The sequence below is a fragment of the Phacochoerus africanus genome, chromosome 1, assembly GCF_016906955.1.
Source record: "Phacochoerus africanus isolate WHEZ1 chromosome 1, ROS_Pafr_v1, whole genome shotgun sequence".
In the NCBI taxonomy this organism is placed as follows: domain Eukaryota; kingdom Metazoa; phylum Chordata; class Mammalia; order Artiodactyla; family Suidae; genus Phacochoerus; species Phacochoerus africanus.
Window position 1 is genome coordinate 14359476 of NC_062544.1, and position 25597 is coordinate 14385072.

The 25597-nt window shown below is 33.7% G+C and overlaps 1 protein-coding gene and 1 non-coding gene across 4 annotated transcripts in view; one reads left to right on the forward strand and one right to left on the reverse strand.

Moving 5' to 3' along the window:
• Positions 1-25597, reverse strand: part of CLINT1 (clathrin interactor 1) — a 57231-nt gene that overhangs the window by 9637 nt on the left and 21997 nt on the right. For all 3 annotated transcript variants that reach the window (XM_047778478.1, XM_047778322.1, XM_047778401.1), the window contains exons 2-8: positions 17907-18011; positions 17255-17351; positions 15228-15336; positions 14134-14298; positions 10735-10912; positions 7099-7345; positions 4748-4817 (exon numbers count right to left, since the gene is read on the reverse strand). In XM_047778478.1, coding sequence (XP_047634434.1) covers positions 4748-4817; positions 7099-7345; positions 10735-10912; positions 14134-14298; positions 15228-15336; positions 17255-17351; positions 17907-18011 — 971 coding nt within the window. The remainder of the gene's footprint in view (positions 1-4747; positions 4818-7098; positions 7346-10734; positions 10913-14133; positions 14299-15227; positions 15337-17254; positions 17352-17906; positions 18012-25597) is intronic.
• On the forward strand, positions 10221-10322 carry LOC125114157 (U6 spliceosomal RNA). The gene has a single exon (XR_007131714.1). It is a non-coding gene; the product is annotated as a U6 spliceosomal RNA (small nuclear RNA).

A 25597-nucleotide genomic window follows, 5' to 3' on the forward strand; every position in this document is an offset into this window, starting at 1 on the left:
TCTGCAATATTCCTTCATGTTAAAAATACTGATTGAAGTATTCTGTTAGGTAAGGGAATGATAGTTAATATTTTATTATAACATTCAGGGATTTGAAAATTGGGGATTATTTTCATTTTATTCATCCAAGGAGTGCATAAATATAATCATGTAGTTTATTATGCCAAACAAGTTACAGATTTTCAAATCTTATATACAGTCTGGGCTACAAAGAAAATACATGCTGTGGAGAAAAGCGCTGAATACTGTGAAACACATCTTCAAAGTGAGTGACGTATTTTTATCATATCCCAAATATGATATTTCAAATAATTATCTATTCTAGTTATCCTATTGCTCTACCTTCTAACACCTAAATTCAAATTATACTATGTCCATAACTTGTCTATAGCAAATACTCTTCTCTCCATCTGTGCTGCAGGGAGTTTAATTTCAAACATAACTAGTTTAGAAGTACTGGAAGTGGAGTTTCCCTGTGGTTCAGTGGGTTGAGGAGCCACCAATGTCACTGTAGCAGCTTGAGTCGCTGCTATGGCGATGGGTTCAATCCTTGACCCAGGAACATGCCACAAATGCAGCCAAGGCAGGCGGGGGCGGGGGGGGGGTGTTAATGCATGTCTAAAAAGATTTGCACACAAATGTTCTTAGCAGCTTTATTCTTAGTGGTCCAACTTGGAAACACCTTAGTTATCCATAAACTATGATACAATGGTTTACTACTCGGCAGTAAAAAGGAACACATTTCTGATATACACAACAACATGAATGAATCTCAAAAAAAAAAAAATACTGGAAGTCAAAGAGTGGAAACATACACATAAGTACTGTACAAAAAGAAGCCACCTTTCATTAAAAAGGATTTATCCATCTTTTGGTGTGCCATAGATTATGCTTCTACTTATGTTTTATATGGTGTGATCTTCAACCTTGGAAGCCAGCTCAGAAATTAAAAATCTCTTTATTTCATTTAGGCAAAGTTTCTTCCTCTTAGGAGGGACTAGCCACACCTATATACATGATGTTATTCATATCAGTGTCTTAAATTTAACAAATTTTCTACACTTAAGCATTTTTCCATATAACTTCTGAGGGAATTTAATTAAAGAGTCTACCAAAAAACTGCTGCATGTGGAAGACTGCTAAATTTCACAACAAGAGTTATCCTTCAAGATTCCCACATGAGAGCTGTCATTATAAATGAACTATTTCCATCTGCCTTTTCAGGGCAGCAAGGAGGTTATTTACAATCACCAGCTGGGAACATGTATTATCCACGGCAATACTGTGAACAGGGAAAATACAGCTGAACTACACAGTACTTTAACAAACGGAAATTCTCTTCAACAAAGAATTTAATCTAGATTACATTATGAAAAACTGTTGCATGAAGAATTCTAAAAAAAAAAAAATTTAAATGACAAAATGCAAAAAAACCTGTAAATAGATGACAAAGAAGTAATATAAATGTTTTTTAAAAATCAGCAAGGCTGAACAGCCCCTCCCTGCACTACCCCCCCAAAAGGACAAAGGACATGAACAGACAAGTTACAACTGGCATATAAAAAAAAAGCATGAAAAGTATTCACACTCAGTCACCAAGCATGTGCAAAATAAAATGAAATACTATTTTCTCTTTACCAAAATGGAAGGTTTTGAAAGTTGCTATTCACTACTATTGTTAGAGAGAAGTTTAGGAACAAAACTTGATGTCCAAAACATAAGAGGCCGACTAGTCAAGTAAATTACAGCATATTTACACAATGGTTAAGATTATAAAGCAATTAAAAGGTGTGAAAAATACCAACTATCATAAGGAAATGGCAATGAAATTTTTAGGTGAAAAAGAGTTTACAAAAAAATATAATAATTATAAAATCCTTATCTAAAAGTCTGAAAAAGATGTGCAACATAATAAATACTTAAGTAAGTATACTGACTGATTATAAAGAACATGTAAAAAAAGATGCTTCACCAACTTTATTAACACTTAACTTTATGCATCTAAGTTACGGTGCATCACTTTTTCCCATAAAATTAGTAAATTTGGCTTAAACTAGAGACAAATCCCATTAAAATTCTGATCTATAAGTTGGTTTGTAATAACCAATAACTCAAGGTGGTTCATAATACACATAAATATCTCAACTACCTTTAGTGGTTACTGGGTACAGGACAACAAGTTCAAATATAAGTGTAATGAACATTCTGGATTTGATATGCTTTAATTAAAAAAAAAATTCTGAAGTTAAAAAAATTCAAAACACACTGCAAGTCTTTATGATTTTGTATTTTCTCCTCAACCTCTTTCTTTGTAGTAGTATCTTAATCAAGATCTAAACTCCTTAATTACAAAAGGGACAAAGGAGACAAGGGGTAAACTTTTAAGATATACTAAAAATGAAATAGAATGGGTTTTGGCATTGAAATTTTAACTGCCTCATTTTCTAAATACTTCAAATTATTATTTATTTTTAAAAATGTTTACTTAGAAACACACTATATGTAAAAGTCACCAAAATATCACCTGTATACAGATTTTAAAAGAATATCACTAGAGTGGGACATTTATCAAGACAGTCTCAAGTAAATCTTGATGACTGTGTTTCACCTGTTTTTTTTTAAACTTAGTTGACACTCTACAATGATTTTACCACATATACTTCTGAATATGCTAATAAGAAGGATGTAACAACATATAAAAAAAGAAAATAAGAGCATTTTCTCCAAGGAGACATTTATCTGCTGAGTGATACAAAAGTCCTATCTGCTTAGGTTTACAGTTCATGCCCACATTACTTGCCTGATGGCGCTATTATAAACATAGGCACATCTGGTAAACGACACCCAGATGGCATACCAAATAGCAAAGTTAATATGGTAGATTCATAGACTATCTCACACGTAGGTGTACTAAAGATTTAATATCGAATTTTTTTCCCACTTCTGAATTCAATTTAAAATATATTGCTAAAATATTTAAATAGAGATTCAGGGTAAAGAAATGTTACTGATTAGAGGGGGGTTCTACACAAACTGGTTAAATGAACTGTTTCAAATAGGAAAGGACTTTAAAAAATAATTATGATGTCAACCCACATTTGGTTGGTTTTTAGAAAATATTAAGATAAAAAAATTAAGGCAAGAAATCTTCCAGATTTCATTCAGACTTTGTCTCAATTACTGTATTAATATTAATTGCTACTTCTATTTAATTAGTCAATCTACTGTTTGTACTAGAGAAGAAAACCACTCAAAGGTTTCTTGCCAAGCAAAGGAAGCAAGTTGGTATTTAATAATTCTCTCTGTTCAAAGCAATCTTAGCAACACCAAGGAAAAAAGTTAGATTCACTCATCTACCCTTCCTAGTTAATTCTTCTCTGATTGCTCCATTAAAACTTTCCACAGATGCATGAAAGGGGCTCTTTAATATTTCATGCCACGAAGTCCAAAATAGTTGATACTCTGTGACACTAAGACTGTATTATATGACTACATGCTAACTACCAGTTAATACTACAGTTAAAATCCTCAACATACAAAAAGACAGCACATAAATTTTTAAACAACTAATGTAGTTGCTTGTAACCTTGGGCATGACAGTTCAATAGTTTAAAGAATAATTTTAGGAACAGTTACAGTTACAGAGAAAAGGGAGTGGGAATTGAAGATCTCAGAAACTGAGTTGAACCATATGCCCTACTAATTTCACACCCAGTGAAATTAATTTTATGATAGGCAGGAAAAAGGAGAAAATAATAGAAGACTTTAATTACATGTATTAAACTATCAATAAGTAATTTCATCATAAACATCAACTTAAACACTAATGTAAATTTTAAAACAATTTAGTTTTGAAAAATCATTATCCACAACTAGAAACAATAGATTTACTCTGACACTATTTAAACGCCAATCTCGCCATTTACATTTTAAGGTGAAATAAACTTTAAACAAAGTTTGGGAAAGACTGTCTTTAGATTCAAGTTGTATTTCTTAAGCTGTTTTGACTCACAGTACAGTTTATTAGGACTCCATAATCACCAAATGCAATCTAAGATTATCAATTTTCTTAAAAACAATTTATAGGGAATTAATAAAATCTAGTACACATTAGAAATCAAGCAAAGAAATCACTAATTCTCTCTGTGAGAAAATCTTGGTGAAATCTTTTGCTGCAGCCGTCTTAAAATACATCAGGTATGCAGTTACACTTTGACAGAATGCCTCTCTCCTCTGAAGCACCCCGCATGTTGTAACTATTTGCCACTCTTTGATTAATGATTACTTCCTCCACTTGACCTTCCCATGAGGGCAAGAACAGTTTTACTAAATAAACCATCATATCTCAAGCACCTAGGCCAGTGTCTGGTTCAACAAATGTTTACTGAATAAATGAATGAAAAGTTTAAGTGAACTCTAGGTTTGGCTAACTTGAGAGCCAGAATTAAGATTTATGGAAAGACAGTGAAATGAGCAGAGCAGTAAGTAACCTAAATACCCAGTGCTAAAGAAATTTAGAGGGTGGGGATTACTGAATTATCAAATCCTAAGCACTCGCCTTACTTACTTTAGGATATTAAATGCTTCTTCCCAAATAATGCTCAAGGCTCATTAATTTCACATTAAAAATAAATTTAACACAAAAAATTTAAAAAAAATTTTTTGCATTCCATCTTTTATTTGCCATTTTAAAAAATTACTCTGAAACTAAGGTTACTAAAACAAAAAAGCCAATGTGGAAGCTTACCTGTTGACTGGCTAGTACCATCAAACAGATCGACAAGGTCACCAGATGACTTGCTGCTAGGCACTGAAGTCTGAAAACACACACAGAACTAACAGGCTTAGAAAACAAATTTCTACTGTTTTTTGTTGTTGTTGTTGTTTAAATTTACTCATCTCTAATTTCTAACTTAGTCACAAATACCTATAATTATCTTAATAAAGGAAGACTGCCTTTTCTGAAAAAAGAGAAGTGACCTTGAATCCTTATAGAAAGACAGTATTTTTAAGTAATTGTATTCCCAGAACTGTAAAAGTCCCTAACATACACACTCCTCTTTTCCCGAAGTCATTTCTTTTCCAAAATCAGATGAAATTAAGCATGTCCATTCTTCCTGGGTTACCCTCTCATCTCTCTTTTCTTACTGAATTTCACTATGAAAAAACATACCTTCCAGATCCCAGTCAAATCTTAACACAGAATCACTTCAGAAGTATTAAAATAAGTATTAAAATACATATATATGCCCATCTCCATCACCCACATACTGAATCATCACTGACCAGGGTGGGATTTTGGCCTGTACCAACTTACAAAGCTCCCTTGATAATTGCAATGTATAAGGCAAAGTCTGAGATCTACTGGATTGGAGGCCAAGATCTTATTCAGCTCTAAAACTCTATGATTCTGTGAACTTTAGCAACACTTACTGTTTGTATACCACATGTGTCAGAATAATTCTACATTGTTTGATATGCCTTGACATCAGCTGCCAAACTAATTTGTGGGGCTGGAGTTATAATATGATTTTCTTCTTCTCCACAGTCCTAAGCACCCTGGTGCACAGGTCCTACATATGTTCAATACATACACACTAAGTTAGAACAGAAGTGCTGGGCAATAGGGAAACCCTGTAAACTCCAAGGCATATTAATTTGAGTTCTGAAGACTAAAAATAGTGTATATTTTGGTTCAAAAAGGCTTGGAGACTGAAAGAGATCTGAAGCAGCTTAGTAACTTTTTAAGAACTTCAGTTTGAGAATTTTTTGGTAACAAAAACAAAATCAAAAAGCTTAAAATACCAATATAAAATATTTATGTCAGTGACATATGTTCAGGCTGTACTACAAACTGATATTTAAAATCCTTTAAGATAAAATCCTTTAAGATGCTCAGTTTAGGAGTTCTCTTGTGGTACATTGGGTTAAGGATCCAGCGTTATCACTGCAGCAGATCCTGTGACACGGGTTTGATCCCTGGCCTGGGAACTTCCACATGCCAACCCATGCCCCCACCCCACCCCAAAGAAACAAGAAACAACTCAGTTTGTTTTAAAAAATTATGCAGTTTGGATGACTTTCCTCATGCAACCTTAAATGAATTCTCCATCTAACAGCCATTATATATGTGGATTTTAATTATGACTACCAGATCATACAGTTATCAGTAAGCTTACTGCATCCATGGCAGGGGAAAGCTAAGACTACAAGGAAATAACAGAGTCATTTCCCCTCCTTAACCTTAACTAAAGTTGAGTTATTTTAAGGTTTTCATCAAAACTAAAAAGAGCACAATATGGGTGAAATTATACCCCAGAAGATATTTGGCAAAAGTTGACACAGTTCTTACCACTAAGTAGGACTAGCTTTATTTTTAGAGTCACCTACAATTTACAGGATACACTAGAAAAATATTTTCCCTAGCTTCCAACTATATTTGATGGGAAAATAAAGTTGGGTGAACACTAGTGAGGGAAAAGCGATAAAGCAACTGTTCAGCCTTTCAGGGCAAATCTCCCTCTTTGGCAGATTTCTGTCCAAAAGACTAGCTTGCAGCTAGGTATTTATTAGATTTCAGTGTTGTGGTGAATAAGAACATGAATGAAGAAGGCACAAAAAGCAGTGCTGCTACGATCAATAGTGACCAAGGGACAAATGAGCCTCCTTTCATAGGCACCATCTCTATATTAAACAAGACCATTTTCCCTAAATATCTGGAGGAAGTATCTCTTTTCTCCTCTTCCATCGCTTCTTGAAACTTCCAAACACTCCCATGTTTTTTCCTTTATGAATCTTGCGCTTGGTACCAGTGGTGATGTCTAGAGAAAACCAGATGCACCACATTCTGACTCACGACCTTTCCCAAATGAACCAAGAGTGTCATTCCTATTTTCAAACAAAGTACACAGACAATCACTTAGCAATTGGACAGGTTTCCTCCTCCAAAGAGAGTTCTTATTATTAATGACTAACACATGCCACATGATCTATAATTAATATGATAACCTAGAAATGCCCAAGCCTACTAATGCAGTAATTCTAAAAGTAATTTATAAAAATACAACTGTATAATGTGTAAACTCATGTCATTCCCACCTTCACTGAAGACTGAGGTGTATGAGTTGGAACATTCTGATCTGGACTTGCTTTGTCCCCCGTGTAATGCGCTGCTGCTCCAAGATCAATGGTTTTGGAAGGATTTGCTGTGCGCTTGTGTCTTGTGGTGGTGGTCTCTGTGGCCTGTGTGATATGGATATGCTTTGTCGTCACAGTCTCCTCTTCATCTTTGAATTCACCTTTGGGAGATCTGCCTCTTCTTGCTTTCTTTTCCTCATCGCTGTCGCTAAAAGACATTAAAAATGAGGCAAAACAATAAGACTAGGGATTATTTTTAAATGGAACCCTCAGTGATTTGAGCTGAAGAATTTCAAATGCAGTAACACCAAAATTTCATAATTTGACTATCTGACAGGGATCAACAGAGTGCTACCTAAGCTATCCGAATAATGATAAGTTTGGATTGGGGAGGGGAAGTGGGCACACACCAAATTCCCCAGTTAAGTCAAAAACACCGCCTCAAAAAAGTGTTTACATAATGTGTACAAATAAAAAAGTTTAAAATTATTCAAGTGCTTATTTATTATAGATTTAAAGTTTAACAAATAAAACAGCAGGATTATCATATCAGAATCAAATGATGAGACCCTAGCAGCTCAAACGTGTGCATTTGATAACCATTTCCTGAAATGGATTGTGCACAACTGATTACAGTTCCATTTATATAACATAATTCTGACACTGACTCTCATATACCAATGCAAATATGTAATAAAAATACTGTAATTTCAATGATTATCTTTTAAGTACTATCCTATCTGAAGTCAAATGATTAAACTTTCATTGTAAACGCAGAAAAATTAATTAATGCACTTTACAACGATGCTCTATTTTACTATGTACAATCAGCAGATCAAACTTTCACATCACTAGGAAAACTGCTTCACAAAAAAATTTAAACATATTTAAAATATTTTGAAATAATTCCTTTCCAGGCACATTCAAAAACCTTTCTTAATGGTGCAAAAGAAAAAAAAATACACGATGAGTAAAAAAACCCCATATTTTTCATATGCCACGAATTAAAAATGACAGCACTAGTGTGTTCTCCAGTAATGAAGCATTGAGTTTTTCCCTGGTGCAAGTAGGACAGAGAGAGAAATTTCCTGAAATATGTTCTATTATCTATATTACTTAATTTTAGACTAGGTGGTTTAATTTATAAATATTCTGAAATAAAACACTTAAAATTCTTAAAACTATGACTATTACCACTGATGCAATTTAACTCAGACTAATCCAAAGCAATTTCTACCTAAATATAAATCAATTTGGAACCTGTATAAATTAAGAATCAAGAAGAATGGCTTCAAACACTGAGAAAAGGGGTTACATGTATTTTTTAATCTATAACCATTTTAGGGAATCTACAAGTTGTGACTAAATGTTCAAAAGACCTTGTCACATATTAATTTCTCAGCAACAAATGACCTAAAGATTCCCATTACCAGTCCTATAAATAAAACTGAAATTTCTTACCTTTCTAATGTCCAATGTGATAATTTCTTTTCGAGGTGAGAATATAAACCTGACTAGCACATAATGAAATGGATGCTTCATATCTGATCAATGTTTAAGAATTCCTGAATCTTATAATGAACTAGCAAGTCTGAAATTCTGGTGAATGTGCCAGAGAGGTCCCATACAACTTTGTCTAAGAAAACTCTTCACTCAGGTATAGTCCAAGATATAAAGTCTCTGATGTGCTCTTTAGTTACTTAAACAAATAATAATACTGTATTTTCACTCTTTTAAATCTGAATACTCTCTCTCTCTCTCTTTCTCTCTCTCTCTCTCTATATATAAAAGATTTAGGAACTTCAGCAGACATGTCTTAGAAGAATTGTAAAAAAAAAAAATTTAAGGGAAAAACAAATTAAGAAGACAAAGAAAGAAGAGAAAAACTAAGGGTAGAATGCAAAGAAGAGAAAGTAGCAAAATAAGAATGAACAGAGTTAATTATATCTCTAACCAGCCTACCTTCTTGATTTCCATACTTCTTCAGGAAATAACAACATAATATATGGTCCCTATGTGTTCTCAATCAACCAAAAATGAAATAGAAAGGCCACGAGAACATTAATGAGGGGAAAATAGCACAGAGTATTTGAGGCAAGGTATCATTTTCCAAAGTTAAGTTATTTATTATTACCATATGCATAAAGTAGAAGATATACTCAAAGCACTAAAAAAAAAATCTTTAAAGATTATATTCCAGAATAGAGAGGAATTCCACAGATATAATAAATACGGAAACATATTGAAAAGACACTAAACAAATATTTCATAACCCAGAGAGTTTCGGAATTATATTTTTATTTCTTTTTAATGACCCTTGAGTCTAAACTGTTAAGGTATTTTTATAGGAGAAAAAGAGATGGTAGTTATATGAACTCACTTAAAGGCTTGGCCGCAACTCTGTTACTTGAGGCAAGTTCCACAGAGCCTGACTGGGCCTCAGGTTTTACTTTCAAAACATAAGGGTAAATTTCTTGCTCTAGTTTTTTTAATAGAGATACAATGAAGCATAAATGACAAAGATCTTATTAAACTTGTTTTTGCATATTAAGTGCTAAATCTATTGCCCTTTTAACTGTCAGAAAAACAAGTTAATAGCCATACTGGTAGGTAAGAACAAAAAGTGAATGCTGAAAAGTTCCAAGTACTATTCTGTGTAAAACTAAATACAACTGCCCCACCATCAGAAAATGTAAACTGTGAAAATACAGGTCTACACCTGAAAACATTTTAGTCCAAAAATCCATCTGGATATTTTTTTCTGGTATGCAATGGCATAGAATCTTAGTGAAATACCCACAGGAGGAACTTTTGTTTAAATTTAATATAATAATAAACTTCACCATCGTTCAGCAGTACCTTAGATCCCTGGATCATCAGATACCCAAGTGCAAAATAAACTATCAAAGTTCTTACTAGGAAAAAAAAAAAAAGTCAATAAATGGACTAAATAAAAACATATAGGAAATTTTAGAAATAAATGCACATAGACAAGGAAAGTGTGTCAGTATTAAAAGCAAACAGCTGTATTATGTATGTGATATGTACATGTATGTATGTACACACACATACCCTATATACGTATACATCAGCAGCAAATACACTAAAGCTGGAATAATACAGAGGAAATCAGCATGGCCTTGTGCAAGGATGACATGCAAATTTATGAACTGTTCCATATTTCTGGACAGGGCAGGGGAGTGAAACTACTCTGCATGGTTCTGTAATGGTGGATATAATACACCTGTCAATTCAACAACACAGTGAGCCCTACTGCAAACAAAAGAGTGTAGTTAATAATACTGGTTATCAATTAATATATGTGCCACAGTAAAGCAAGATGTTGCTAACAGGAGAAACTGTATGTGTGTGCATGCTTGTGCTAGGAAGGGAGGGGTTATGTGGTAACTCCCTGTACTTTATGCACAATTTTTCTGTGAACCTAAAGTTGCTCTAAAAAAGAAAATCTATTAAACAAACAAAACAAGCTGAACTTTGATAATGCCAATATCCAAAATAAACAAACAAAAAAACCTCCAAGACCTAGCAGCATAAATTTAGTATTTTCAAGAGACCCAGGAGACAAAGTGTTAATACCTGCATCTTTCTGGAGAGTCTTCTCTATCTTTCCTCCGAAACTTGCTGATGGTGTCATCAATTGTGCTTCCAATTTTATCACTCAGTTCACCTAATTTATCACTGAATGGAAAAGCACTCTTGTTTTTATCCCACTCCTCATCCCATTTTGATCTGGGCTCAGGATCATATCTTTCACCTATATAAAGCATTAAAAAGAGAAGCAACTCTAAGGATATTAAATTCAAAAGGTGTCTATAGTCCTTATTTTTGAAGCTTTTCCTCATAGTAAAATAGTTTTCAAAGGAAAACAGAAAGCTCCCACAGTGCTGAATCAACACAATTACAGCAAGGCACAGCATGTAGTGTCAGTCATTAAATGGCAGGAATGCAGATTCAAAAGCTTTTGTTTATGAAAACTTACACAACCTTAATGTACAGCACAGCATATCAGGAAGTTCTTAAGGGCTGTTGAAAGGAGTAAAGGAAAGCACAAAAACCAACACAGGCTATATAAGCAAAAGAGAAATGGAAATCTTTTTGTTTTTACAAAAGTCACTTAATGCATTATATTTCATTCCTATCTCTTAATGGTTTTTTGATTATTAGAAAAGCCCTGGACAGCAACAATCTCTTAAAAAAAAACACAAACTAGCAAACACCATTCTAAATGCTACATAGCCCAGTATGCTGTAAAGATTCATAACTATCATTCTTTCCTATCAAACTAGAAAAATAACTCAGTGTATTTCGTGGCATGGGAAAGTACCTTTCAATTACTGTAAAAAGAAAAGAATAATCTAACTACCAAAAACCACACAGACTAGAATCATGCAACATGCTCAAGAAGTTCAGAACAGTGATAATCTAATCAAAGTCCAAACATACACTGGGCCTGGCAAAACCTAGGGAGTCTCTCATGTGAATTTGAGAATGGAGACAGTAGATTATTGGCAATGAAAAAAAGCTCCCAAATGTAAAGATCTGTTTTAGTCCTTGACCCTGAGGGCCTAAAGGAGTTAGGAATTATAATCCCTACGTGGAAACTCTTCCACTTTCATTTCCAGGTCCAAACTCAACTTAAGAGGTAAGAGGAGAAGGTATGGAGAAATCACATGAGGTTAAAAAGAAGAAAAGACTGAAAATAAAGACAGGGTGCAGAGAAAAAGGAAAGGGCAATGAGAAAGAGCAAAATAATCAAAAGGAGGGTAACTAAACTTTTGTTCTCAACTTTGGTTAAGAAGTTCTAATGGCACACCTGTCCTTTGGAGACTGAACAAAACCATCATGCTGAATTGCTCACTAAAACCACAAAGCCAAAAATTTCTAAGACTTTGAGGATTTAAAAATATGTCCACTCAAATACCATATATCACATATATGAAATCTAAAATATGGCACAAATGAACCTATCTATTTACAAAACAGCGATAGACTCACAGACATAAAGAACAGACTTGTAGTTGCCAAAGGGGAGGGAGAAGGAGTAGGACGCACTGGGAATTTGGGGTTAGTAGATGCAAACCATTACATTTAGAATGGATAAGCAATGAGGTCCTATTATACAGCACAAGGAGCTCTATCCAGTCTCTTGGGATAGACCATGATGGAAGATAATATAATAAAGGGAATGTGTGTGTTTAACTGGGTTACTTCACTGTACAGCAGAGTGGCACAACACTTTAAATCAACTATACTTTAATAAAAAATTAGCTCTTAAAAGTATGCCTACTAAATCTGAAAGTGACTACCAACTTAGAAGATGACAAAAATGTTTTCAAGAAAAAATTTAAGCCAGGATGGTTTTATAAAAATGAGTGGCTTTCCAACAAAGTATATGTACACTTCAGTAACACTGTGATGATCTAGACTTTGAAAAGAAACAAATTTATAGGAAAAATAAAAATAGATGAAAAATAAGCCAATTAGCATGGTGGACATCACACAAAATGAGTGCCAAGGATCCTGGATATTGTAAGACATTTCCTGATATCAAAATGAAAAGCATGTAAAATAAGGTTGAATACTTGTCTCTGAATAATATATATAGCATTAAAAATAATTTATAAAAGAACACGATGCAGATATGCAGATACATAGGATGATTAACTGTGTCTCTAATGCAGATGTTGTAATTCACTACAAGTCTGAAAACGTATCCAGTTGTCTAAATTTATCTAATCATATATTGTGCAGAAAAAATAAAAAAGGGTTACTAGTAAATAGAACAAGGAAATGAGTTGCAAATACCAATTTCTACCCTAAAACACATTCAATTGCAAACGCTACTCTGAAAAAAATCAAAGAATAAAATATCTACTTGGGCAAATAATAAAAAACTTACTTCTCTAAACAAATAAAACCTCCAAAACATATTTATGTGATTTATTTAAGAGAAACATTTTCACACCAATTCCAGAATTGACTTTTATGTAATCTTAGACATAGAAGAAAGGAATTTTCCTGCTGTTCAAAACCTTAGCCAATTAAGTGCAGTATTTTTTTAAGAGAAAAAAAATGGAGAAGTAAAGGAGTGAAGCTATTTTATAGATACAAGATAGGAAATAGATTTTTACACAGCTATAATGAAGGAGTTACGAGATCTCAGTATAATTCAAACACAAACTCAGACGTGGTTAGGGAGCAGTCCAACACGCAGCTGCTAAGTACACGCAGCACTGGCTTGTCTGTGTATATGCAAAACGACCAGGGACTGTCAGTGCCCACAGAAGGCAGAACAAGTACAAAGGAATATGTTGTTGAAGAGAGTCCTCATTTTCTGTACCTCTTCGTCTAGTGAGCTATTTTAGAAAAACTGTATTATTACATTAAAAATACACATGAGAGATTAATGTTCTAGCTGTTCTTAAATGTGTTAGGAACAATAAAGCAAAAGGCCTAGATGAAAAGCTGCTGGCACTGTCAGTTACCTTTCTCTACGTCAAATTAACATGGTGCTTAATTAGGGAAAATGACTGAGAATAAACTAACTTCTAAGAAGCTCATCTATTTTTGGCCAAAACAGAACTAAATTGGTTTCAAATTAGGAGGATGAATCTCTTGATCCAATTTTGTATTTTTAACCCTCTAAGTGGTAAGTGGGAGAAATCCTCTTTTCTTTTTAGAATGGGAATCCCAAGAGCAAAGGGCAAATATCTGTCTTCTTCTCTGTATATCAACTTAAAGTTTAGTCATTCAATAATGATTAATGTTTAAAATCACATTCTTGAACCCACTTAAGTAAAAAATAGAAAGATTTCTAAGATCCACAGGAGCCAAAATGAGTATTACATATATCTTAGTATTCTATGTATTCCTAAAAAAAAAAATCCATTTTTGTCCTCTGTTTTTCAATGATTTTTAACATACAGCCAAGAAGCTAAATGAATGCTTAGGTGCCAATGTGTCTCTGATACTCACTGTATCTGAATCCTCCAACACTGTCTGAGGAAACCCCAACATATTTGTCTTTGTTCTTCTTTGCTTTCTTACGCTCTTCACGAAGCCTGTCATCATCTTGGGCAAATTCAACCAATTCTTTCACCTTCTGGCGAATATTTATACCTTGATCCTTGCCATGCTCATCTGTGAGGATGATAAGGGAGAAATAGAACCTTAAGAGTTCAGTTAATATATATCAAATTCTTTAATACACATACACAAAAAGACATGAGAATTTCAACATAGGAAACCAACTTCAATATTTTAAAATTTAAAGAAGGGGCAAATTGTGCTACTGAATTTTGTCATTTCCTCATCAAATCATATTGAGAGTCTTAAGATGTAATTTTGGCTTCTAAGAGTGTATAAAGATGAACTAAAAAGGACCACAGACAACCATGCTAGGCAAAATCAATTTAAAATCCACTAAAAACAGTAAATGTTATTTTCTTCTCCTATAGTATTTTAGCAAAACAAAGCAAAACTTACTTTAACATTTTTAATGATTGAAAAGGACCCAAAGGCTTTAGTCTCCCTAATACAAGTTTGGAAATACTAATTATCAAGAGTTAGTACAGCTCAAAAACTGAATTTTTAAAGTGCTTTTAACTGGGATATGTTACAAAATGAAACGTGTTTCGTTTGGTATCCTCTTTCACATTCAAAACACACTCTGGCCTTGCTGCTTTTGCACAGTAAATATTATTTGGTGGGAGGAAAAAAAAAACCCAGCTTCAAACAGATGTGTGTGTTTTGGAGCTCTAACCTTTTCTTCCCATATGATTAAAGCTATTCCTTTATGGACACCACAGGGGACCAGTCTCCAGTGCATATTTTAATATAAACCCGAACACTCATGTTGCGTTGGTTCTGTTGTTATTAGCCAGTCTTTTCTGCAAGTTCTTGTCTTCACTAATTAATACTCTAGGGCCCCACGTCTTGGATTCTGCACTCGTCACACAACCAGCAACAGTCACATTCTAATTAGAGCAGAGAAGCTTCTAAGCTGGTTCAGGTGACTGACAACTCCAACTACTGTTTTAATTTGCTTATAAGGTTTTTCTATTGCTCACCTACAAAGTGGTAATTTTCCAGGGATCGCAAATCATAAATGTGTTCTCTGGCACTTGTAACAACACGCTCTGATCCATTCCTTATGAGGTAAGCTAGGAGTAGCAATGACTGTAAAAATAAAAAGCATCAAATGATTTACGAAATAAAATCTTGTAGAGTTCTGGTAAAAAATAATTCTAACATTAGCAAATAAATAATCTGTGTGTATGTATGTGTATGTTTCTTTACATTAAACTTTAAATACATTAAAAAAATCCATATTATCAATTTAAAGTTCCTCATACACCAAACATTGTAAATAATTATCAAGTGTCCACTAGATACCATATGTCAAAAGATTTTTTAAAAATTTGGATGTTAAGAAATATCTGAATATATGCTATAAACGAACACTTAGCTGGTTCAGTTTCATTGTTAGAAATACCAGCTTAAAGAAAATAATGGTAATTACATGATCCCACAGCATTTTCCTCAGATAAAATTTAATTTGGGGGGGGTAATGATATGGCTTTTGTTTAAAAAAACTTGTTGCCAATAAACAGAAGAAAAAAACAATTATAGGATTTCTTTTTGAGGTAATAAAAATGTTCTGGTTTAGATAGTAGTAACTACTATACAACTTTGTGAATGCACTAAAAACCAGTGGATTCTATATTTTGAACTCAACATCGATGATCACATCTATGGAAATCTAGCTAGGTTAGAGAAACTGAGGGGCAAAAAACTTTTATCTTACCCAAGATTTATTCTTTAAAAACATAGTTTACCCAAGAAGAATTAAAACAAACAAAAACTTCTAATTTAAAAAAATTTATAGAAATTTCAATTATTTCATCACTAATACTATACAAGCTAAAGGAATGAGTCAATGTTTTCAGAAGCAATCACCAACAAAGACTAAATAAAGCAATGAATTTCAGTACTAAAAGCCAGAAATCTTGCTTCCAAAGTTTCAAATATGAATATTATGTCATTTTGGAAAGCACAGAAAAACATTCCAAGCAGCAAGAAAATACAGTGGGGATAGAAGAACAAATTACTATCTTGTTTTATTTATTTATTTATTTATTTATTTATTGCTTTTTGTCTTTTTAGTGCTGCACCCACAACATATGGAGGTTCCCAGGCTAGGGGTCGAATTAGAGCTATAGCTGCTGGCCTACGCCACAGCCACATCAACACAGGATCTGAGCCGCGTCTGCAACCTACACCACAGTTCATGCAAAGCCGGATCCTTAACCCACTGAGCAAGGCCAGGGATCCAACCCAATGTCCTCATGGATACTAGTCAGGTTGGTTAACCAGTAAGCCACGACGGGAATTCTGACTATCTTATTTTAGAATTCTACATTATATGATGAGATTAGAACTAAAATGAAAGGAATCTGATGACGAGTACGTATTTGTAAATTTTAAAATGTCAGAAGTTTAATATTTCAGAATTTCTTATTACATTTAAAATTTGTGGTGCACAATACTGTAATAATACTGGGAAATTTTTATGTAAGGATAAACCATATTAGAGGGTGGTTTTCATCTTAACTGCTCATACACTAAACATACTTACTATTACAGTTACTTCTGATATACACAAATATATGAAGAATTGTTTATGGTGACTAGAAAACAGAACACGAATAACAAATATACTTCTTTTACATGTTTTAAAATATTCTCTTTTTTTGGTCTTTTTTTTTTAGAGCTGCACCCTCAACATATGGAGGTCCCCAGGCTAGGGGTTGAATCAGAGCTGTAGGGGTTGGCCTGCGCCACAGCCACACCAGATCCAAGTCGCATCTGTGACCTACACCACAGCTCATGGCAACACCGGATCCTTAACCCACTAAGCAAAGCCCCATAAATGCTACTCAGATTCATTTCCACTGAGCCACAACAAGAACTCCTGTTTTAGAATATCCTATTCTAGGATTCAATGACCTCATAATCAGTAAGGTATGTACACCCTTAAAATTTCAAGCATTTTTCTTCAACATGTCAAACAGTAAATAGAGACTAATACCCATACCTTATAAACTCTTCTCCAATTTTTTTTGTTGTCTTTTAACATTCGTGACCAAAGCATGTTCATAAGTTCTGGAAATTGTTCATACATAAATGTAGCCCTGAAAAAAGAATCATTTTCCTCAAGAGTTTGCAATATGTTAATTTTGACAGTAGATGGCAGGCTTGTTCTAAGTTTTCCATGTTTTTCTAAAGAACTTTAAAAAATTAATAACTTTAATTCAAAGTTATTTAAACTATATGTTTCTTTAAAAATGTCTTTCTTGTATTTTATATCTGGTACATTCATAAGTCCCACTAATCAATATCATATTTTACAAGCCCTTTATTCACTGGCATAGCTGTCCAGACGTTCATCGGAAAAAATTTTTCCTAGCTTTATTTCAAGTTACTTTATATGTATTTGTCAAAATTTTATATAGTAAACTTCAGTAAGTCTCTAAGCCTCACTGAAAAAGAAAATTTTTGTTTCATTTTTTTTAGCAAATATTTAAGGAGAATGAATCCTGTGTAAAACTCCTTCCGTTAATATATGAGTGATTATATGCAAAATTTATATCTGGCAGCTAAACAGTTTAAAACTGAAAGAAAATTTCACATTTCTGTGTAAAGATAGTTGGATTCTTTCTGCACTGCTGAGTCAAATTATCACTTACTTGGCAATCTCTCCCATGAGTTGCCCAGAAGGTCCCCAAGGATCGTCATTCGTTGCTTCTCGAACCTTAGACTCGATCTCTGAATAATTCATAACCACATTGGTGCTGCAGAGAAAAAAAATGCACGCACATACGCACAAAGATTAGCATCAAAACTGAGAAACACATGAAAACTTAATAATGACACTACTGGGTGTCCTAATGAGATACCTCTACAGGGTGGGAAAGAAAACATCTTTTGTGCACAAGCTACTCCAAGGACACTATATAACACATTTAAGTTATCTTTAAGAAGATTTTACTATTCCATTAGCCTTTTAAGAATACAGATGAGAGATTACATTAGAGCTGGCATAAATCCAGTAGAAAATGGCTTTAGGTCAAATTAAAAAGGAAATTGAACATGATAGAGTCTATTATAAACCTAAGTTGTCAGTGTGCTGACCAGACTTGGTTTACATGCAGTCTTAGCCTTCTTGCTTATAGAAATTCTGTAAATTAATGTGCAAAATTATATAAAAACTGAACATTATTTATATTATATTTTTAAAAAGCAATAAAAAAATTAAAGATAACATTCTAAAGATGTTTAGAACCACTATGAACATTTTACTGCAATCCTTGTTTTTCACTTATGGTATCATTCAAATTTTCAATGTCACTATAGAGTCACTGTAACCCTCATTTTTAATGGCTACATAACAGCCCAGCAGACCTTCCATTTAAGACTTTAGCAGTGGTCAAGAACATGGCTTCTAGGTATCAGAAAGACGTGACTTCTATTACTTCGTGATCTTTGGCAAAACTGTTTTAATTCTCTCAATCTCAATTTCCTCAAACATAAAATGGGAATAAGGAAGAATACTACTACCTCAAGGGTAACCTTATCAAATAAATGGTACACAAAGGTACAGTGGACATAGGAGGTGCTCAATAAATGTTAACTATTATTACTAGAGATGGTATCACCTATTAGAGTCTAGAAATATTAAATAATATTTTTATAAGAAAGAGCTGACTTTGAAAAGAACACCTTGCATTTAAGATGTGAGATGGCAAAATAGTTATTAAAAATGAAATTCTCATGCTTACATGGATTTAAGAATTCAAAGACGTTCTGAGGAATAAATACTGTGAAAATGTAAAACTGTAGTAGTATTAACTTAACATCTAAAGCTCCGATTACTGAGGAATTGTTATATCAGATGCCTGTGAATATGGTAATTCAAATCACTGACTTTAAGCTTTAGAAAAAGTGAAAAAATAAAAATTTGGTAACTTAAGTTACACGTACCTCACTTTTACTGTACGGTTTTTCAGTCATCACAAAGTTCAATTTTTTAAATGAGGAAAGCTTGGTTATAATTGGCACTCAAATTTCTCAAATATAATTTTCACATTTATTTCAAATACTTCAATTAATAAACAGTATTCAAATTTTAAAGGAACCATTATGCATATAAATGACATGCTAAATCACAGAATAAATGTGGCTTCTAGATTTACATTCAGAACACTGTTCTACTAAAATAGAAAAGCAAAATCCTATTACTTTCTTTCAAATCTCAGAGAAAAGCTGTCTCCTAACTGGTTTGATAACAAAAATACAAATTATTTCTATGGCCTCCTTCAAAATTTAAGACTATTAATGGATTTTTATATAAAACCCAGTTATAATTCTATCACAAAATTTTTTATGTATAAATGTAAAGAAATAATGTTTTTTTTTTCTAATTTTGCCAACAATGGAACCAAAATAAAATAAAGGCAGCCAATGACCTATGTGCAACTTAAGATGCCACAAAATAATGGATTTCAAAATTATCCTACTGGCTGAAGAATGCGTGACTTGGGCAGTTAAAAGTGTCAAAATGCAGCTGTGGGAATGAACAATAGCAATTAGGACTAAAATTCATCCAAGCATTGCATGGCCAAGAATGCACTTGAAATCTGTTTTCATTGTTTAATTTGTTGGAGAACAAGATGAAAAGAGTTAATCTCTAGTCCACGTACATGAAATATTTTTACTAGAGCCTTCATAAATGCTGTAGCGTTTAGAACACTACTTTCCTTGTTCAAGCTACAAAAGCCCATGGGTCAAATGAGAAAGGTCCTGTTTCCCTAACCCTTCACAAGATTCTTAACTGAAGGCCTGTGTGTTTGAGTGCTGTGTGTTTAAGAGGGAGAGGTGGCAGAGAGCCAATAATTTAAGAATTTCCTTATTTCCTTGGTTGAAAAACAATGGGAACGATGTAAAATGACACCTTGCCATTAGCACACCATCATAATATAAAGTATATCCATGGTAAAATATGGCAACAAAATAACAAAAAGTAACAAAGTTAGAACACTTCCATGAAGAGTATCAGGCTCTATTTTACATGAAATGGTTGCTTTCCAGAAACTGCAGTGTTCTTAAGATGAGGTCTGATGGCATAAAGAATTCCAAAACAAAGTATTTTTAAAGCTGCACTTAATTCAGAAGCAAATGTAAACTAAAACAAAACAACACTGTATAGTTTGGCCTTATTCCAGATCATTTAAAAATAACTATTTCTAAAAAGGTAGAAATGGCATTTTTGACCTTTCCTTTCCCATGTTTTCTGTCGCCCTCAATCCACACCCTACCCATAATTCCAGTGACCTTTTTAAAAAAGGAAAATAACTCCCTCCTTCTCCCCAAAAAAAGAAAGTTAAGAAAAAAATTATGTCCAGATGTGAAAGGAAAAAAAAAATCTAGTTTAATTCCTAAAACTTCCTACGATTGTTTTAAGAATGGATAATTCAGACACTAGAGGGGGATCTCTCACCAGTTTTTTTAAAACACACACAAAATTCAGACAAATGTCAAGGATCTATTCTACCAACAAAATTATAGGAAATTACCAGGGAATGACCGGAGTAAAGTATGTAAGAAGCTGCTCACATTCTGAAGGTTTTCACCTTAAAGCAATATTAAACCACTGCCTTTATAAGGATAAAATCCACAACTACAATCAATCCACAGTGCTTTTATATATACACTTTTACACTTGTCCTCAAAACACTCCAGCAATAGTAAGTAGGGCAGGACTAAGAGTCCCCAAAGAGAATACTTAACTCTGAACAAGCCAGCACTACTCACTACTACTACAAGTTACCATCCTCAAGTCCTGTACACATGCTTCTATGGCTATATGAACACAGCCGATATTCAGTTAAGTCAAGGATTGATTATTCAATTTGTAAATAATTACTGTTCATTTTGGTCTTCCACTTTATTCCCCATTTTCTGCTTATTTTGCTGCTCACTGCTGATAAAATATCAAGTTAATTTATTTGATAATGGTTTGGATCCATGTTGTAGAGGCAAACTTGGTTGAAGGTAAAAGCTAAAATAAAGCTTTTACTCACAAGATGGTCAATGCGCTTCTAATCTGCATTAATAATCAGTAAAATGAATAAGAAAAAACTTTACTAGTCCTTATGCTATTTTTTCTTGCTAGAAGTTCAAGAATATGCTTTGCTAAAATAAACACCCCCCAAAAAGACAAAGGATACATATAATCCAGTCCTAACTGTGAATAAAAGAATATGAAAAATGAAACATTTATTAGCAAAAAGTCTTTTTCCTAGCCTTAAAATTTTACTTCTTAAAAAAAAAGTCAAATAGGTCTGTATTTTTAATATGGTTTCTACTTTTTGTTTAAAGTTATTATAAAGACTTCATTTTGAGATCAGGAAAAAATACTTAGCACTATTTTTAGACGGTTAAACTTATGTGTTTAGGTTAAAGTTGTGTTTTGCTGTGTGAATATCCACACTTTAAGACACAAGAGAGTCAGAAAAACAGAGGCAGCAAGAGACAGAGACAAATACAATATTCAGAGTAATGGTTTTAAATAATGGGCTATTTTATTGTCTATTTTCTTTTTCCTGTATTTTGCAAATTCTTCCCCATGAACATTATGTTGTAACCAAGGGAAAAGTAATAAATGCCATTAAGAATTCTAAAGTACTATATCATCATTAGCAACATTTTAACTATTTATAGGCAAATAAGAATCATGGTAGATATAGACCACATATTATTTGTACTTCCAAGGTCTTGTTACCAGGCTAACAAGTAAGTGCAGCAAACCAGTACCTAACATATATGTATACATAATAAAATATATATACCAAAAGCTATGTGTATAAAACCACAGGGAACAATTTAAGTACCTAATACTGAAACATGATTAAAAAAAAAAAAAAACGAAACACAAAGCTGTATTAGGGAAGAATGATTCCCAACATTAAAACCTGTATTTACATGACCTCTTAATCTTAATGCTACTAAGATTTCAGAAGATACTTTTATGATAGAGGTAAAAATATATTATGCTCCCTGTAAAATAGCAGTATTTAAAAAAACCTTTTAAAAACAATAAAACATTCCTAAATGAACAGTGACAAAGACAGTTTTCTCAGGTAACAAGTTACCCAGGCCAGGAAAATTTGCTCCTTTAAAAAATGATTCTGGAGTTCCTGTTGTGGCGCAGTGGTTAACGAATCCGACTAGGAACCATGAGGTTGCGGGTTCGGTCCCTGCCCTTGCTCAGTGGGCTAACGATCCGGCGTTGCCATGAGCTGTGGTGTAGGTTGCAGACGCGGCTCAGATCCCGCGCTGCTGTGGCTCTGGCGTAGGCCGGTGGCTACAGCTCCGATTGGACCCCTAGCCTGGGAACCTCCATATGCCGAGGGTGTGGCCCAAGAAATAGCAACAACAACAACAACAACAACAAAAGACAAAAAAAAAAAAAAAAAGATTCTAACCAACAGAGCAAAGGAAGAATACTTGCTCCAAAAGCTACATAATGGACCACGTGACATTCGTTTTTCATCAGGGGATCATGGTCTTTACCACATTACCCTTATCCACAAGCTAAACATTTAGAGGTTTAATACTCGTGTTTTAAAACCAAGTTACCTGTTACTAGAGTCCTGTGAATACTAAGAAATTTAAGGTCAATAACCTAGTACTCCTAAATTCAACAAATATATAACTTTCATTATTAGCAGAAAATCTGAGTGTATAGAAATGGGGTGTAGAGGTGGAAAGACATTTATCCACTTAGCTGGATATCTGCTATCCATCAAAACAAAACAAAAAAAAAACAAAGCCTATTCTTGATCTGAAAATGAAACACAAAGCAATGAGTAATGTCTTTTTTTTTTTTTCTTTTTGCCATTTCTTGGGCCGCTCCCACGGCATATGGAGGTTCTCAGGCTGGGGTCCAATCGGAGCTGTAGCCACGGGCCTATGCCAGAGCCACAGCAACGTGAGAGCCGAGCAGCATCTGCGACCTACACCACAGCTCACAGCAACGCCAGATCATTAACCCACTGAGCAAGGCCAGGGATTGAACCTATATCCTCATGGTTCTTAGTCTGATTCGTTAATCACTGAGCCACAAGGGGAACTCCTACAATGAGTAATGTCTTAACAATGAAAAGTTAATTGGGGAATTAATGTTGCTAAAGCAGATGTTACCATATTTGATTATATAGTATCTTAGTTACAAAATAGTTACAGTGCTAAACCATGGGGAAAAACTACAGCACTCCCTCTATCTTAAGAAGAAAACTAATGAAATAAATATTGAAAACTGCAGAAGAAACAACAAATTCAATGCTTGCTACCTTCTCCCTAGTGCTATGGCATTAGCAAAAGCTCTCCTACCAAAACATAAATGAATAAACTGAATAAATAGAAAATTTGAGTGAGAAAGGGAAAAATATTTAATAGCATCTACTTAGGAGAGAAATTCAAATAAACTACTCCCAGGATCACATGACTAGTAAAAAGCAATTAAATGTCCAAATTTCATTACGTTTTCTAATTCTAATTAAATGTGGCCCATTTTCTATTATTTACATAATACCCTAAAACCAGAGAATTAGTAATATCATCTGAGCTAAATGAAAAGCCTACTAGTTTATATAAGATAAAACAAACTGAGGTACTAAATGCTGAATTAATGTTAAAAGATACATTGAGTCGTGGAAATTACATTTTCTTTGATTTTATTAAAATTAAATACAAACTACCAGTTGAAAAGAAACCAGTGTACCTTCTATTAAACACACATAATCTTAAAAACAAAATATCAGTTCAAATGGGAAAAAACTAAAATTGAAGACATCTAGAATCTGAGGTTCTCTTGCCCATTCTTCTTCAAAAATAGCTTTCAGAAAAGAGTAACCTGGTTACTTAAAAATACAAATATACCCTACTTCAATTCACTTGTTCATGTGCATATTATTCATGACTTCACCTCTTTACACAGCAGATTATGCTAGATTACGTATCTTGTTTTCCTCTTCACTTTTCAAGAGGGAATATTAAAGTGCTAAATGCTAAAATATTAAACCTGCTGCTTTAAAAAATAACAAGAATTTATACTTAAAAAATGAAGCTAAATAAATATTAGAGAGCAATTTACTGCCAGGTTTTATTGAGAGGGGAAGGGAGTCCCATAGCCCATTTGAAAGCTTCTAACTTTAGAATAATTTGGGATACTTAAAGATCAAGTTATATATTATAACTAGATACCTAGTACATTTTTAGAAACATGGTACAGACAGAAAAACTAAGTCCAAACTCAAGCTGCTTGCCTATATGTCATTAAAATCACAGAAAATATATTAATAAAAACACTACTTTTAATTGTTCCCTCCCCATAGACAACAGAAAGGCACCTCTAACTGATAAATAAGCATTTTTGAAATTCTAATTGTTTTAACTTGTAAGGAAATTAAGGACTATACTCCCCCCCACCCTTTTTTGGTCTTTTTGTTTTCTTAGGGCTGCATCGGTGGCATAGGAGGTTCCCAGGCTAGGATCTAACTGGAGCTATAGCTGCTGGCCTACGCCAGAGCCACAGCAACACCAGATCCACAGCAATGCCAGATCCGAACTGTGTCTGTGACCTACACCACAGCTGACGGCAACACCAGATCCTTAACCCACTGAGTGAGGGCAGGGATCGAACCCACAACCTCAAGGTTCCTAGTGGGATTTGTTTCCGCTGTGCCATGACGGGAACTCCCAAGGACTATACACTCCTTTCTTAAATCAAAAGCTAATTCTCACATCAATTCTACTATCAAATACTTTGATCCATTCTGACTGATGCTGGCCTTCAATTTCAACAATACTTCAGGCAGGTATTATCATGGGTGTGGAGAAGAGAACTACAGAATTTTAATCTTTGATGTTTTCCTATTACTGAACACTGTTGATTGATACAGCACAGTATTCTTATAATCTTAAGAATTTACACTCCATTTGTACTACTTACAGATAAAGTGTAAAGATAAATTCTATAAAACTATTTTTGGTGAAAGTATTTTTTACTTGGGGGGAGGGGTGAACAGGGAGCAAACTAAAACACTGAACACTACTCTGCAGGTAAAACTCTAAGAATAAATCCCTAACATACATTACTGAAAGATGACCTGAAAATCTTTGCTTATCTTCAAAATTATGTTTATAGAGACTCCTGACAAACTCCCAGATTCAATCAATAATTAAAGTATCATGTGCATATTATACTTCGTCAACACAAGGTAACCAATATTTAAATTCACCCAACTTTATTTCTTAGGTAAGAAACTTTTGCATGGTGGAACACTTTCCATAAATTTCTTTTAATGATTCCATATAT